Source organism: Mauremys reevesii, linkage group 27 (genome assembly GCF_016161935.1).
Source record: "Mauremys reevesii isolate NIE-2019 linkage group 27, ASM1616193v1, whole genome shotgun sequence".
Classification (NCBI taxonomy): Eukaryota; Metazoa; Chordata; order Testudines; family Geoemydidae; genus Mauremys; species Mauremys reevesii.
In genome coordinates, this window is record NC_052649.1 from 6,491,137 (window position 1) to 6,507,593 (window position 16,457).

Here is a 16,457-nt window from a genome sequence, read left to right on the forward strand (position 1 = left end):
GCGCAGAGGGCAGATGGGGCTTGCTTGGCCATTTATGGGAAGCAGGGGGTGGGGATTCTGACCGCTCTGAGCCCTGGAAGGAAGTGATGTGGGGGACAGGAGAGCCGTTGGGAAGGAAATTCCTGCTCATTTGCTTTAGTCCAGGGCAGTTTTCCCTGGATCCGAGTCTGGCGGTCAAGGAGTTTGGAAGCAGGTGGGAGGCTGCCAGCGTAGCAAGATTCTATTTAAAGGCCTCACTATTCCCCCCCTCCCCCTCGGATCCCACTCACCAGGGACCCGCTGCGCATACTAAAATATCCCTTCGTTTAGCGCCTTTGCTGCTAGGGAGAAACCTGTAAATATTCCCCACCGCCGCCACGCAGACGCGCCCTCCCTGGTACAATGAGCCGTCAGTCACCTAGGAAACCATCCCTGTTGCTTGGCACGAAGGAGCGGTGAGCCTGGTGCCTTGGCATTCAGTCAGAGACACACACCCACTCCAACCCACCCACCTGCTTTCCCTGCCCTGTTGGGGGATGGCGAGATTCCCCCCGCCCCAGTTAAATTCAGGGGGGTGGGAATCAGGGACGTTTAACTTGGCACTTCGGCATCTCAGCTCCCCCCCGTTCTGGGAAAGGCTGGTTGGGGTTAGAGTTAAGTTCTTTGTTTCTTTTATCGTCCTGGGCTCTCACCCCACCGCTCCATCGATGCTGCTCCATTCAGACGCACATCCCCCTCTGCGATCCCAGCCTGGGGCTCCCCCCCTCCACAGCTCTGTCCGTGCCCCTCAGTCCTGCCCCGCAGCCCCCTCCCCTTCCAATCCGGGGCTGCCCACACACACCGAGCGCTGCCAACACAATGGTAGTGAAATCTATTGGGAATCTGTCATGTGCCCCTCCCCCAAGCACCTGAGTGTCCATTTCCGATTTGTGTCCCAGTAGCGGTTAAAAGCCCCGGTCAGGATCGGGGACCCATGAGGCAAGGCCCTGCACCAACACTTGGGAAAACTTGGCACTTGTCCCATCTCCCAGCAAACTTACAGTCTAAGGAGACAAGTCGGGTCTGAAGTTGAGGGGGTGGCTGGGGGAGGAAAGGATATAATCAGACAGATACAATCTGATAGACATCGATACCTTTGCAATTAGCAATAGCCAGAGCACCAGCTGTCCCAGTTTGCCCCTCCAGCCGTCGCCAATTGGCTGGTTTCTGATAGGCCACATGGTAGCAGCGGAGGCATCTGAAGGAAGGAAGGGTAGCAGCTGCAGAGGGTTCTCCCTGCGTTCTGTGATTTAGATCTATTACAGAGGTATCTAGAGGCCTCGGCAGCAATCAAGGGCCCATGGTGCAGGGAATTGTACGGACCTATAGCAAGAAGCAGCCTCTGCCCCCCCCCCAGTTACTTACTGTCTAAATAGAGGAGGTAAAGGATGGGAGGGGAAACTGAGGCACAGAATTGCCCTGAGGCCCCTGCCAGAACTCAGACTAGAGCACAGGTCTCCTGAATCCAAACCCCCAGGCCCATCTACTAGACCGCCATGGCGGCATGAGGAATCTGGCCCAGTGGGGCTGTATCCTGACCTGGTGTCAGCGTTGTAGGGCTGAGAGGGGCAGCCAATCTCCAGGCCCCATTCAGTCCTTGGCTGTCTGCTGCGGCCGAAGACAAAGGGAGATTAGCAGAGGCACCTGCAGCAGGGGGAGATTTTTCCTGTCTTATTTGCAACTGGGCCAAGACTTGCCAAGCTCACCCCACCAAACGTCCATCAGAGGGTAGCAAGAGCGATGGGGCATTAGGGTAACAGAGAGTGGCTGAACTGGGCTGAAATTGCCGGTGACGGCGGAGTGGGGGAGGGACAGGATTTGTGCTCCGCAGACGGCACGCCAGCCGCCCTGACCTTCGTTGGTCGCTCCCCAGATGGCTTATCTTGCTCCTGTATTCATTCCAGGAGCCCAGGCGATGAAGGAGCTGCCTCTGGCACCTGAGGCAGCAGCAGCCCGTCCCAAGCCAGCTCTGCCAAAGCAGCACTCCGGTAAGGGAATGGCTCCCTCTTGTGCGAGGCCAGGGAAGAGGGATTGTACAAGAAGTACCACGGAAAGAAAGAAAACGGTTCCAGCCAAATCTGGGGAAACAGCTGACGCTGCTTTTCACAGGCTCGCACCCCTTCCCGAGTTTGCACGCACACTCCCCGCCCTGCTGCTAAGCTCCAGAGGCGCCGGGAAGCTGGTGATTACAGCAGAGAGAAATTTTATCGGGACAGGAGGCACATGTCATCGCGGCGGGCGGCATCTCTCACGTTGGGGAGCCGGGCCTGGGGTTTCACGCCTGCACTGGTGTCCAGGCTTCTTGCAAACACAACAGCCAGAGGTTCTGGAGGGGGCGGCAAGGCAGGTGTGCGGGGGAGGAGGGGCAGGTGGAGCGTAGAAAGGTTGACATGGCAGAACGCAGGGTGTTGAGCAAGTCTTGGAGGCAGAGAGAACCGTGGTGTCTGTCTGCATCCAGCAGGCGTAATGAAGGAACCCCCTTTGCATTCACTGCCCCAGAGTCCTCTCTTTCCTGCCACAACAGATCATTGATTTGGTTGGCGCCGTTCTGTTTTGAAAGGGAGGTTGCCAAGAAAAAATTGGGGTCCAGAATCTGCTGTCAGTTCCTCTGAGGCAAAACCAGAGAGACATGAATGGAGCCGCTCTGGATTTACTCTGGGGTAATTCACAACAGACGCTGGCCCCTGTGTATGGTAACAAAATCAGATTCTGATCTCATTTGCACCCATGTAAATCTGGAGTAACTCCAGTGAAGTCAATGGAATTTCTCCAGATTTATGCTGGTTTAACTGAGATCAGCATCTGGCCCGATGTTTCCTTCTCTGGGTCACGACAAACCCCTTTGAGGATTAGAATTGAAAGCATCAAAACCCCAAACCCTCAACCTTCAGTTTAGTCTTTGTGGCTGGTGCCATTTTAACTTTCGTTGCCATTTCTGGAGTGTGCTGGCTCAGGGCACACGTGGCCAGGGAGCAGCCCGCCCGGACTCCAGCAGTCACAGTTACACACACATAAGGAAACTAAGCCCATCAGTTTCCCTTTCTGCTACTACTTCAGTTTCCCGTGGCAGCAGCAAGGGACAAAACCCAGCTGTGCCCTTGGGGCGTGGCTGCACTGCAGAGTTAATGATCTAGCCCTGGGGTGAGCAGCAGGCAGGCCCCAGTTAACAGGCCCTCACTCCTGTGTGTGTTGCTAGGACTTCTCACGGGGGAAGATCCCTTGGTTCTTTGCGTGCAGGGAGCTGGGCTGCTCTAGGATTCTTTGCCAGTCAGCTGTGGAGAGAATCGGTCTGTCCTGGGCGCATGGGGGGAATCGTGGGAAAGCCCTGGAGGACAATAAGCACTCAAATGGTTTGGCCAGTGTTAAACTAGAGCCCAGGGGCTAACCCAGCCCCATCCTGGTCAGCTAGCCTGGGCTTAAAGCATTTCCAAACCCAAGGCCGAGAGGGTCGGTTGGTGGGCAGAGGTTTGAGCTAAAATTGGATAAGCGCCTGGGTTAGCTGCAGTGAAGATAGACCCACTTGGGCAACAGGAGAGGGCTCGGAGACAACGCCAGAGTTAACTCTGCAGCGACGACACCCTAGGTTTGCAAAACCTCCTTCAGCAGGAGTTTGCTTTGTGATTCTCCAACTGGAGGCCGTTCCCTTTGGGTCCCATTTTCCCTTCCCTCTCAGCCCCCAAAGCTGTGGGTGTGGAGGGGCTGGCGTAACCCATTGCTTGGGAGGTTCGCCCCTCTCAGCTTCCTGGCTCTCCCAAACTAGCTAGTTCCCCTTGGAGTTGGGTTCTTCCCACTGCAGGGAAGCACGTTAACCCGACAAAGTCTGATCTCTCCCCATTCAAAGTGCAGGCAACACCTCTAGTTTTCAGGAAAGCTGAACGCCGAGGGCGTAACTCACCTAGGGGGTGGTCTCATGCTGTGTGAAACCAACAGCAGTGCCACAACCCACTTCCCCTGGTGGGGGGATCACTCAGAGGGCACCAGTATCCTCCATCTCTCAGAGATGATTGTCCTAGCTCTGGGGTCCTCCCGGCCTAGGGACCTGATCCTTTGACTGTAAAGGAGTCGTTTCAGATTGAGACCAGTGTAAATCAGAGAATCACTCTCCCCCAACCCCCTCACTCTGAGTCGGGGCTTTCACTGGGCATTTGATGGCCCCTAATACTGTGCTGCTCAGGATCTACCGTCCTTGATTTGTGCCTGGCCACGGTGAGCATGTCCCACCGTTCAGCTTAGCTATGAGAGGGGAGCCCGTCTGTACCCCTGCAGGGCCGTTGCTCAGAGCACATCGAGTTGTGACATGAGTTTGGCCTGCTTGCCCATTTGTTTATCCCCTTTGTTAATATTTACGACGGAGAATTCTGTGCAATGCGTCTTGTTCTTTTTCTCATTCGCTGCTGCCCACCGAGAAGCCCCAGGAACTGAGGCCAGAGCATTTGAACCCCGTATCTATCCAGCTGTCGTCAAGTCACACAAAAGGAAAGGTAATCTGCCGCGCAATAGACAATGGTGGATCAATGGGGATTTGCTGTGGTGGGTGGGAGACCCAGCTATGCCTCCAGGGTTAAGGGTCAGTTAGCAGCTCCATTATGCTTTCAGAGGAGGCACCTACCTGGCCTGGCGCTAACCTGGGGCCCAGGCTTTATCAGCCCTGGTTTCGGTCTCCCTTTGCATTTTCCTTGTTTGGGTTTTGAAGCATCAAGGCTAAAATTAGCACCATTTTCAAGCCCCCAGCCCGAAAGCCAGGTGTCCGCTACAAAGTCTTGTCAGAATAGCTAATGTTGTTCAGGGAGGTGGCCTTGCTCTGCCAACAGAGAAACGCCATCTGCTGGCACAAGCTGCGTCGACACCAGGGGGTTGCCAGGATGGCATTTGTAGTGTAGACAAGGCCTAATTTTCAGAGGACATAGATCACCCGCAGCTCCCGTCCATTTGTCCATCTGACCTCTTCTTCCTCAGTCAGCTGGGCCCCGGGCCAAGGTGTCTCAGAAATTGAGATACCGCAAATAGGGTGACCAGACAGCAAGTGTGAACAATCAGGATGGGGGTGAGGGGTAATAGGAGCCTATATAAGAAAAAGGCCCAAATATCGGGACTGTCCCAATAAAATCGGGACATCTGGTCACCCTAACCCCAAACCAGTGGCTTTTTGTGGCTGCAAATTAATCAGGCTCCCAAAGGTCTTTCGTTAGCCTTTCCGGAGCGTGTAGATTGGTGGGCTGCCTGGGAGGAACTTTGGAGCCTTGGGTAGAAGAAACTAGGGGAAGGGTCTTTCCAGAGGATCCTAACGTTAATTTGAGGGGAAGGAGGGCTTGGATCTGGATCTGCCCTGGGCTCGATCGATCATCAGGATTTCACTGATTCATGGTGGCGTTTTAAAGCACTTGTCTGATTGTTGCATGAAGCCTGGACCCCTCAGTGATGGGGGATGGAGACTCCCATCATTTAACATGCGGGTGTTTACTCCCGGTAGGTGGCCAGAAAGTGTCCTTTGCAGGCGGGATAGCAGAGCTTGGGGATGAACTGAACTCGCTCGCTGAATGGGAGAAACCTGAAGCTACTGAAGGAGACGGGACCAAGGCCCAAGAACCAGATCCAGGACAGGACAGTCCTTCCCCAAGCGGTAACGTCATGAGCCTGAGGAGCAAGAATGGTGGTGGGGGTGTAGCAGGAGCAACGACAGAATTAATCAGTGCTGGATGCAGAGTCCATAAATACAGCCAGTTAATGCAGAGCACGTTAACACTTCAGGGGTACCCGCTCCTTGGGCGGCTCTGACAGCTTCACAAACATTCATTAAAGAAGCCTCATCTAACCCACAACAGTGGGGTAAGCAAAGGAAAACGCAAGAGCCACATCCCCAGTGCTGAATTGCAGCCAGCTCTGGGGTGGAACGTGGCTACTGTTTTAACAGCGCACGGCAACTAACAGCTGGGAACACAAAGCGAAGGGGGAACCTGCATCCTGTTGAAACCGCATGGAGAAGCTTGGCTCAGCAGAAAGGCCTCCCCTGAGCTCGAGTTTGGCCACAACACTCTGGTTAACACCCAGAATCTCACAAAAAGAGCCACGTGGCTCTTTTAACAGCTGCAAGCTGGGCTCCCTGCCCCAGAGGCTCGCTTGGTGGGATCCATGGAATGGATTTTCCCCCTCAATCATGCATCTGGATTGCAAAGGGTAACGGCTTTGCAAATGACAGTGTGTTGGGTGGAAGCAAGGTCCTCCCATTAGATAAAGGGATCTCAGCCTGGGGCGGTTTGGAGAGCCGCTTTCATGATTATTGTCATCCCAGTAGTCTCTACGTGTTAGGAACCGGGGCACAGGCAGTCTGGCCCAATGGAAAGGACTCGGATCAGTGCTTGAGGGGTCAGATCAGAGTCAGTAGGCAGCCGACGAGCCAGGCTCAGAGCCGGGTCTGCTGGCCAGCGGTCAGGAATGCAGCGAATGGGCAGTATCCATAGACGAGGCAAGGAGCAGGAGGAGCCGAGGGCAAGGGCAGGCGTGAAGTGGGAATGGGCTGGAGGCAGATTGCAGGAGATAGGCAAGAGCGGAATCTGATGCAGCGGCAATGGAGAGCCGCTCAGCCACCCACTCGGCCACCCACTCGGGTCACTTCCTGGCTGAAGCAGGGGTGCACACCTTGGCCACTGCGACAGGACTTCCTGCGGGGCCTGAGCTTCCAGGATTGGGGAGGTGATTTTACAGGGACAGTCCCTTGGTGGTGACGAGGGACTGGCAGAGACCCAGGGCCCCCAAAGCCCCAGGCTCTAAGGACCTGCACCTCAGAGCCATAAACTGACTCCTGTCAATCCAGGATCCGTGCACTAGGTAACATGCAAACAAATAACAGGTGATCCCTGCCCTGGGGAGCTCACAATCTACAGCTTCTGCATCTTTTTTTTTCCCTTTTCCCCTCCCCAGAACACAAGGAGCGGAGACACGTTGGCTTTGCAGAGAGACCTCCTCGCTCCGTTAACGTAGAGAACTGCTCCGCCACCTCCCCGCTGGGAGGCACCAGTTAGCTGGGGTGGCGGAAGGAAGATGGAGGAAGCCGTCTCAGAGGTGGAACGCACTCATCTTCCCGCTCCACGTTATGGATTCTCTTTCCTTAACGGCCTCGTTTAATTTATCCCCCCCCCCCCCCCCCCCCGCACACTTCCTTTCTCATCTTTCTGATTTTTCCCGTGACCTGCCAATGGATGGCTTGTTTCTGTTAAGTGAATTTAGTGCTGGCGAAAGGTGGCAGCTGGACCAGATGTTTGAAAGCCTCGGCATGTCCATCTAGATGACAGAGATGGGCAAGTCCTCTTGCTGTGGGGCATCTAATCCATCCCAGGCCGGAGGCTAATGCAAGATTTCCCCTATTCTCCATTTACTAGTGCCCTGTCCTGTCCGTCTAACGGTGCCAAACAATGGGGCTTCGGCCCCTTCCCTTAGCAGACAATCACACGTCCCAGTGCAGTACAGGGGGCAGCAATACAAGCTTCCCCCATGCCTTCAACCCTAAAGAAAGGCCCTTCCTTTGGACAGTTCAGTCTTTTTGGTCCATTTAGTCCTTGCCCTCTTTGCTTGAGCCTGCTAAAAGAAAACCGGCCCTGGGCTTCTCTGACAGACCACAGAGCGAGAGAGGAACACGGGAGCAAACTCCAGCTCCGTGTGGCAGGGGGAAGCCCAGTGCTGCTAGGGGAGTGCTGACCAGAGGAGAAAGCTTGAAGATGATTCCACCCACTAGAGCATCTCCATGACTTTCAGTGGACCAGAGACTGGGTGTAGGGGCACTGAACACAGGGGAGACAGGGCAGGTGGGATTACTTTAAAATTAAAATGTGAAATGGCACTGGACAATTGAAGAGGTGGAGCCAAATCATAGTGTTGGTTCACCAGCCCTGGAGCCTGAAGTCCTCTAGTTTATATCCTAGGGCAGATAGGGTCAAGCTTCCCCCACCAACGTGCCTCAAGCTGGATCTGCAGGAAGGACCCTGTCTTGGATCCTCAAAGCTTTTGTAGGTGCCTAACTCCCCTTGAGCCCGTCTCTAGCGAGGGGGAAGGCCTCCCGCTCGAGCCTTGGCTTCTTTGCTGACGCTGCCTAGCAGAAGAGGCCAGTTTGTGCCAATGAGGGTGATTTTTGTCATGTGGCCACTTATCTACTGGGACCTGAGCCAAGAACCCATTAACTTGTTTCACAGGAGCCACCACACATCTTACAATGGCTAGCGGCTTGAGCTGGATTTGAACCAGCCCCCTGGAGGGAACGTTAACATGGAAAATGCAAGAAGCTCCTGTTTGCCAAATTCAAAATGCTGTTTTCCATGGTTAGATCATCCCTAATGGGGACTGCAAGCAAGAGGCAGCTGCTTAGTTTAGTTTAGGTCTGTCTCTCTCTCCTTCTCTCTCTCTCATTCTGCACCCTTTGATCCTGTATTGAGCAATGCCCCTTCCATGCACCTCACTGCGGTAATAAAGCTTTGTAAATAAATCGTTGCAGTGTGTTTTACTGGGAGAGGGTAAAGGAGGAGCCGCTCAGATACGATGGGCCTGGCTAGTCCTCCTTCTGTCACCAAGCGCCCAGGAACGACTCCAAGGCCTCCCAACAGCAGGTTTGCCAGGATACAGTAAGTGCATGAGGCTGGCACCTAACTATGGGGCTGGTGTAGTGGTTAACGCCTCAATGCGGGTAAGCAGAAGACTTGGCCGCAACTCACAATCCCTTATGCTCCGTAGGGTGCTAGGGCCCTGGAGAGCTGGTGACAGAGGGAGCGTGGGCTGGAGTCACTGCAGTGCCAGATGGTGAAAGAGCAGGTTCTTGTCTTAGACGCAGAACAGTGGCTGTTAGGCTCTCTGTACAAGGATGGGAAAGGCAGGGGACATAGGGTCAGGTACAGGATGGGCTCGTACTGACCTGCCAGGTTCCCCTCTCAGAGTGAAAGGGGCAGTCAGGGTCCAGTCAGTCTTTGGCCTCTCTGCTGAGGCTGCCAAGGAGGTGGAGTGGTGGTGGGTTTTTGTGATATGGAGCCACACCTGCTAGGATCAGACAGTAACAACTTCCCACCCAAGCTGGGCCCGGGTAGAAGCAGTGACCTAGGTCTGAGGGTCTCTGTAATCCACCACCAGCCCCTGAATTCTGCAGTGCTATTGGTAACAGTTGGCCATTAAGTCCCATGACCCATATGCTGTACTCAAGAGATGCCACTGAAATCAACAAGTGTTAGGTGCCTAAATAGTTTTGAGGATCTGGGCCCTAATCTGTTTTCTTGCCTCTGGAGGTTATTAGTCCAGCTAATCCCACCTCACTGCACCTTATTGTGCTCCTCCCAGTCTGTGCTTTAAGTACAAACATGGGTTTGGCTCAAGGAGCACCTTTGGTTTTGTCCAGGAACTGGTTTTTGCTTTGGCAAGGGCATTGTTGCTCAGGAGCAGCGTTTTGAGTGAAGCCAGCAATACCCTCGTTCCACCAATTGACTTTTCACAAGGAAATACATAGAGCTGCCAAGATGCAGTGTCCTGGCACCTGTCCCACTGTGGACAAGGGCCGGTTTCATGTTATTAACAAATTCAATCTGCATTCTCCAGTCAACACAAGCCTGTTTCTTTTCCTGATCCCTTCCCGCGGGAAGGTGGCAGACTTGTAAGGGCTTGTTCTCGGCTGATCCAATGAGGAATGCAGTGGACTACCCATGTCTCTGGGCTGGAAATTCTGGCTCAGAGGGGGCTGGCTACCACATCGTACTGCCACTTAGGGCACACGGATTTGGGGGACAGAGATTAAATGATTTCTCCAAGGTCATGCTGAATACATTTTTCCTGACTTCCAGTCCTCTAGCCAGAGAACCACAGACTCCACTGACCTCCGTGGGTTTCCTCCCTCACTAGCAATGGCTACCAGCAAATGAGCTGAAAGTCAGGTGATGTGCAATACCAACTCCAATCCATCGCTTTCCGAGCGCCTGTGCTCACCCTACAGCCTCAAGGGCCCAACTCTTCTCTCGGTTACGCTTGCTTTGCAGCAAAGCAACTCCACTAACTTTAGTAGTTACTTGTGATTTGCCCCAGTGTAAGCAAGACGGGCTTGAGGAGTTTGAGGCGAACTGCTGAGGCTCCGAAGGGAGAACAGAGGCTGATGAAAACCTTGGACCGTTTCTAGACAGACAGTTGTCCATTCTCCCCTGCACCTCCCTCCTGCTTGGACCTCAGGACAAGCTCCTGGTCCCGTGCTCAGATCACAGCTCATCCCAGTCAGTTGAGAAAGTTGAAAATCAAGGCAGACAGCCCTGAGCAGGAGAGGGGCGGGGGCCATCCGCAGCACAGAGAGCCGGCACCAGCTCACAGTCACGTTCTATTATCGGGGGGAAAGGGGGTGTGCTAGGGCTCCTATCTCCATGAGCCAAGCAGGAACCAGGACGCTGGCAGCTCCGCAGATTCCTTAGCCTGAAGAGATTCTGCCCTATGCCAGCGTCTGCCTGCGCCACGCCCATCCCCACAGGGAGCCCCTTACATCAGACCCTTCCTAGCGCAGGGGCAGTGAGAGGGGGGTGCCATCCATCCCCTGTAGGGGTGTCCTCCCCCCACAAACAGGGGCTCTCTCTCCCCCCACATTTGGGGGGCTCCCCCCATGTAGGGGTGTCCTCTCCCCACAAACAGGGTCTCTCTCCCCCCACATTTGGGGGCTCCCCCATGTAGGGGTGTCCTCCCCCCACATTTGGGGGGCTCCCCCCATGTAGGGGTGTCCTCTCCCCACAAACAGGGTCTCTCTCTCCCCCCACATTTGGGGGGCTCCCCCATGTAGGGGTGTCCTCCCCCACAAACAGGGGCTCTCTCCCCCATGTAGGGGTGTCCTCTCCCCACAAACAGGGGCTCTCTCTCCCCCCACATTTGGGGGGCTCCCCCATGTAGGGGTGTCTTCCCCCAAAAACAGGGTCTCTCTTTCCCCCACAACCAGGGGCTCCCCCGCTTTGGCTGTCCAATGCCCAGCAGCCCGGCTCCAGTCCCCCTCTCCCCGCGATGGTTTCTCCCCAATGTGTCTCCCCCGCCCCCATCCCGGATGGTCTCTCCCGCAAGCGGGGAGGGGGAGTCTCGATCTCTTCCGGGGTCAGGGGTCACGCCGGCGCCGTGTGGAAGCGCCCTATGGGTAGCGCGGGGCCCGGAAGCTGCCTGTCCCGAGCCGGGATTTGCTTCCGGCCTGAAGCTGTCACCGGCGCCGGGAGCTGAGCCGCGGGAGGCGGTTGGGGCCATGAGCAGGTACCGATGGGGCCGTCTCGTGCCCGGGCCCCCGGGGTCCGCCCGCCCTGAGACACCCCCCCGCGTCCGTCTGTCCGTCCTGCCCCCCCCCCCGCTGCCGCGTCCGTCCGTCCCCCCTGCGTCCCGCCTCCCGCACCTCCCGTGTCTGTCTGTCCCTCCCCCCTTGCGTCCGTTTGTCCCCCGGGTCCGTCTGTCTGTCCCGGACACCCCACGTCCGTGCGACCCGGACCCCACCGCCGCGTCCACCGGTCCCCCCCCGCGTCCCGCCTCCCCCACCTCCCGTGTCTGTCCCTCCTTCCCCCCCCGCCGCGTCCGTCTGTCTCCCCCGCCCCCAGCGTCCGTGCGGCCCGGACCGCCGCATCCGCTTCCCCAGCCGCCGCGTCCGTCTGTCCGTCCCGCCTCTCCCCGCGTCCGTGCGGCCCGGACCCCCCCACCGCCGCGTCCTCCTGTTACCCCCGCGTCCCGCCTCCCCATCTCCCGTGTCTGTCCCTCCTCCTCTGCCGCGTCCGTCTGTCCCCCCCGCCGCGTCTGTCTGTCTGTCCCGGACACCGTCTGTCCCCCCCCCCGTCCGTCTGTCTGTCCTGGACCCCTCCCCGCGTCTGTCTGTCCCAGGGACCCTTCTCACTTGCCCACTCCCCTCTCGGTGCCTGTCCCAGGGGCCTTTATTCCCCCACCCCATTCGTGTCTGTCTGTCCCCCTCGACATGCTGCGGGGGGTGTCAAGCTTTCCCCTCTCCTGGGATGTGTCCCCTGCTCTGATCCAGGAGGGGGCGGGGTTGCAGGCTGCGATCTGTGCCAGGCGTGGGGAGCTGGGGGCTGGTTAGCAGGCTCAGTCTGACTCTTGAGGGGGATGCCCGAGGGGCGGCTCTTTCTGTTCAGCGCCCTTGTCCGAGGCGCCCAGCTGACCCCTTTGCATGGCCCTGTGGTGACGCTTTTGTCTTCATTGTGCACGATTTGCCTGTTAGCCCCATGGAAAGGCAGCTGGTTTGGAGGGGAGAAATAAGAGAACACTGATTCCCACAAATCCTCTGGGGGTGACACATGTAACAGTGTTGAAGGCTGGGGGTCAGGACTCCTGACTCTGCTACTGAGTGGCTGTGTGACTGGGCAAGTCCCACCCTCTCTCTGTACTCCAGTTTCTCTCTGTGTGTTTAAGTAATAATGATACTAGCTTCCATTTGTAAATTGCTTTGAGGTCCACAGGGGAAGAAGTGGTATCTATGTATCACATCTCCTCCATCCATATAAGAGAGATTCCTCTCATCGGCCACTGCCAATACACCGCCTTCGTATTCTCTCTGTCCTGGTGGTCCCGAAAAGTCTTTGAGAAACGCTGGTCCCTTGGTACCAGCTATCATAGTGTGATGGCTTACCTGTGGGCTCAGATTCTGGATTTTTCTCCCATTAATAACCCAAGTGTTTGCAAATGTTTTTTTCAAAACTTTAGCATTATCCTGATTCTTGGTAGTGTTAAAAACTCCCAAATTTCTAATAATTTTAGATTTTAAAAAACTGATCATTTAAAATGTACTTTTCGTGTGTTTTTTTTTTTTTTACAAATGTTTCTCACGGTTCTGCAAATAAACACTTCAGCAGACTGGTTATGAAAATTTTCACTCTTTCCAGTCGGTCTTTGAGTCACTTCCACTTCTAATTTTTTCCGTTCTACAGGAGAACATATTAGGTTTCTATTGGAATTTTTTTTAAACTTATGGAATTTAAAATCTGAGCCAGGTTTGACCCATTTACATTTTTGTACTAGCAGGAAATTTAAAAACAAACCCTCAATACTTATTACTCTTGTTATTGGTATTGCAGTAGAGCTTGAGGCTGTGTTCAGGACTGGAGTCACGTTGTGCTGAGTGTTGTGTAATTTAAATTGTTAAGCTGTTAAAACAGGAGCTGTTTCTTATTCTGTTTGTCTAGCGTAATAGGGCTCCAGTCAATCTAGATACTTACTTGGCCCTCATCCTATGGCATCTGAATGCATCGCAATTATTAATATATTTTATCTTTGCAACATCACTGTGAGGGAGGGAAATATTATTCCCACAGGGAAGGTTCATTGATTTGCCTAAGATTACATCCAAAGTCTGGAGCTAAACAGGGATTTGAACACAGATCTCCTGAGTCCAAATCCAGTGTCTATCCCTTAGATCATCCTTCTATATTGGTTGAGGCCTCTAGATGCTACAGGATTACAAAGAAGAAATAATACTAACATAGTTAAGAGTGAGTAAAGTCCCTGCCCCAAAGTGCCTACAGTCTGGCTACACAAAGCAGATGAAGGGCCTGGGGAACGGGTTGCAGAATGCTAAAGCAGGGGAGGGCAGACTTTTTGGCCTGAGGGTCACGTTGGGGTATGGAAATTGTATGGCGGGCCATGAATGCTCACAAAATTAGGGGTAGGGGTATGGGAGGGGGTGAGGGCTCTGGCTGGGGGATGCGGGCTCTGGGGTGGGGCTGGAAATGAGGAGTTTGGAGTGTGGGAAGGGGCTCTGGGTTGGGGTGCAGCGGGGCAGGCTTGGGGGGGGCTGGGGATGAGGGATTTGGGAAGCAGGAGGGGCTCCAGGCTGGGATCGAGGGGTTTAGAGGGCAGGAGGGGGATCGGGGCAGGGGTGTGAGGGCTCTGGCTGGGGCTGTGGGCTCTCAGGGGGGCTGGGGATGAGGGGTTTGGGGTGCAGGAGGGGGCTCCGGGCTGGGACCAATTGGTTTGGAGGGCAGGAGGGGGATCAAGAATGGGGCAGGCTGTTGGAGCCTGGGGGTGATGGTGGTGGTGAGGGCTCTGGCTGAGGATGGGGATGAGGGGCTTGGGGTACAGGAGGGGGCTCTGGGCTGGGATTGAGGGGTTTGGAGGGCAGGAGGGGGATCAAGGATAGGGCAGGGGATTGGGGTGGGGAGGCCTCAGGAATGCAGGGTCCAGGCAGCACTTATCACAAGTAGCTCCCGGAAGCATGTCCCCACTCCAGCTACGAGGTGCAGCCCGGTGGCTCTGCATGCTGCCCTGTCCACAGGCGCCACCCCTGCAGCTGCCATTGGCCGGGAACTGTGGCCAATGGGAGCTGTGGGGGTGGCGCCTGTGGATGGGGGCAGCACACAGAGTGACCTGGCTGTGCCTGCGCATACTACATAGGAGCCAGAGAGGGATCATGCCGGCTGCTTCCTGGGAGCCGCATGGAGCAGGGCAAGCCCCAGACCCCGCTCTCCAGCAGGAACTGAGGGCTGGATTAAATGGTCTGATGGGCCGGCTGTGGCCCACGGGCCGTAGTTTGCCCACCTCTGTGCTAAAGATAGGTAGATCCAATGTGTAAAATCGCACTTGATCATATTTCACATTAGTCATTGATTAATAGATAAAACCGAGAGCAAATAAGGGGCACCAGTTGTCTAGAAGAGTAGCAGTGCTATGGTGTGGGGTTCTCGCTGCAAATCTTGATTGGCAATGGAATCTGATGTTTGAGTGAGGGAGAAACTGATGATTACCAATGACTTTCTGATTTAAATCAAATCCTTCCAAAGCTGCTTTATTCACTAATTCGCCAAGGGCACCATTACGTTTAAGTGGCTTAAAATGATCTGATCTGGTTTTTTGGCTGTAGTGATGATAAACAGGAGAGTCGACCTAGCAGTGAGGAGAGGAGAGAGCACTCTGTAGATGGTAAACATTTATTAGAAGCATTCAGAGACAGAGAGATGCAGAGCTAAAAGCTGTAGCAATGTTTCCTAATGCCACCTTATGCTTCCATCCAGAGACCTCAAGGTGCTATTATAAATATTAACTAGTTAAGCCTTTCAACCCTTGCTGGGAAGTGGTATCACTCCTGCCTGCAGATGGGGAACTAATGCATATAGAGATGAAGTGATTTGCTTAAAGTCACGCCAAATCATTGATAGAGCTGAGAGCAGATCTCTGTTCCTGCCTTGCAGACCTCCCCCCGCTCTATCTGTTTAACAACACTTACCTGAAGGAATAAGTGAAGAACATCCCTAAAGCTTGCTGTGACTTCCAGTGTCGATGAAGCTGTGTGGTAGTCACTCATCTCTAACATGTAACGTGAAAGGCTGGTGCTTATGTAGCAGTGGAATATTCTACTTTCAGAGGCTTGTTTTGCAAATACTGCCTTTGCTGGGCAGCTTGTCAGAATTAACTCTTTGTTTTTGTTTTTTCTTGGGGCTATTTTTTTTTTGAAGTCTAAATACTACTATTGTTTCTCTTTTCTGGGGGTAGGAGGGCATTTCATAGGGGTCTGACTATGTTTACACCAGGAGAATGACTCATGGTAGGAAATGTTTATCCTATTAATCAATGCAATTTTGTCCTGAATGAGGACAAACATTCATGTTTAAAAAACACGTTAGCTGGTTGTGATTAACCCTAACTTGTCCTGTCTCCATTGGCTTCTAAGCCATATTTAAAATCTTGTTAGTTAAGATGTTTTCCAACGTGATGTGTAGTCATCACCTCAGAGCCTTTATGATTCTCCACTTTCCTGTTCTTGCATTGTTGCTGCCCTTACTTTTCAAGCTAAGGACAAGGCTAGAGGGCAGGACTTTCAGGGGTCTGCCTGTCCAACCTGCCCGGTGGTGTCCCTGCTTTCCAGTACTGCTTTCCCTCCACGCCCAACCTCTGCTGATATACCTCGCCCCTTCTACTTCAGCCCTGGGATCCCAGCACAGCAGAAGTGTTGGATATGTCCGCTTTTGCCATTGCTGCTAATGATTTTTCACTGGGTGCTGCTACGAGTATTGTCCAGACTTGGGGGCTGTCAAACTTTATGGTGTGAGGAAAATGCTGTTGTGTGTCTTGGAGCGCTGCATTGATCTGAAAACGCAGACAGTGTGGCATGCTGCTTGTTGATCTGCTTGAAAGCAAAGATTCAAAGGTGTGCTTTGGCCCTGGCAGCAGCTGCATGAGCAAACAAAGTGACCTAACTTTGCGAAGACTGTTGCAACTCTCCTCACCCTACAGTAACGCTGGTTACAGTCTAGAAGAACTTTGTACTGATCAGTGGGAAGTTCCTCATGTGTTTATAAATCTGAATCTTTCTAAGCGTTTGTGTCACATGGCTCACCATTGGATCTGGGCACCTAGCGAAAGGTGATGGCGCAAGTGAGAGAGGATTTTGTAACTTTAAATAAATCTCCATTAAAAGTACAGTGTAATCTGATCCGTCTCTTTACACTGGGTACTTTATTATTGATGCACTG

The 16,457-nt window shown here is 53.9% G+C and overlaps 2 protein-coding genes across 3 annotated transcripts in view; both read left to right on the forward strand.

The window, feature by feature from the left end:
• The window catches only part of PPP1R1B (protein phosphatase 1 regulatory inhibitor subunit 1B), a 35,303-nt gene extending 26,812 nt beyond the window's left edge, over window positions 1-8,491 (forward strand). Inside the window, exons 7-10 of the mRNA XM_039517031.1 lie at window positions 1,923-2,006; window positions 4,428-4,499; window positions 5,489-5,638; window positions 6,937-8,491. Coding sequence (XP_039372965.1) covers window positions 1,923-2,006; window positions 4,428-4,499; window positions 5,489-5,638; window positions 6,937-7,037 — 407 coding nt within the window. The 3' untranslated portion in view covers window positions 7,038-8,491. The remainder of the gene's footprint in view (window positions 1-1,922; window positions 2,007-4,427; window positions 4,500-5,488; window positions 5,639-6,936) is intronic.
• A 2,603-nt stretch (window positions 8,492-11,094) lies between these two features.
• Window positions 11,095-16,457, forward strand: part of STARD3 (StAR related lipid transfer domain containing 3) — a 32,592-nt gene continuing 27,229 nt past the window's right edge. For both annotated transcript variants that reach the window (XM_039516806.1, XM_039516810.1), the window contains exon 1: window positions 11,095-11,250. The gene's annotated coding sequence lies outside the window, so the exon portion shown is untranslated. The remainder of the gene's footprint in view (window positions 11,251-16,457) is intronic.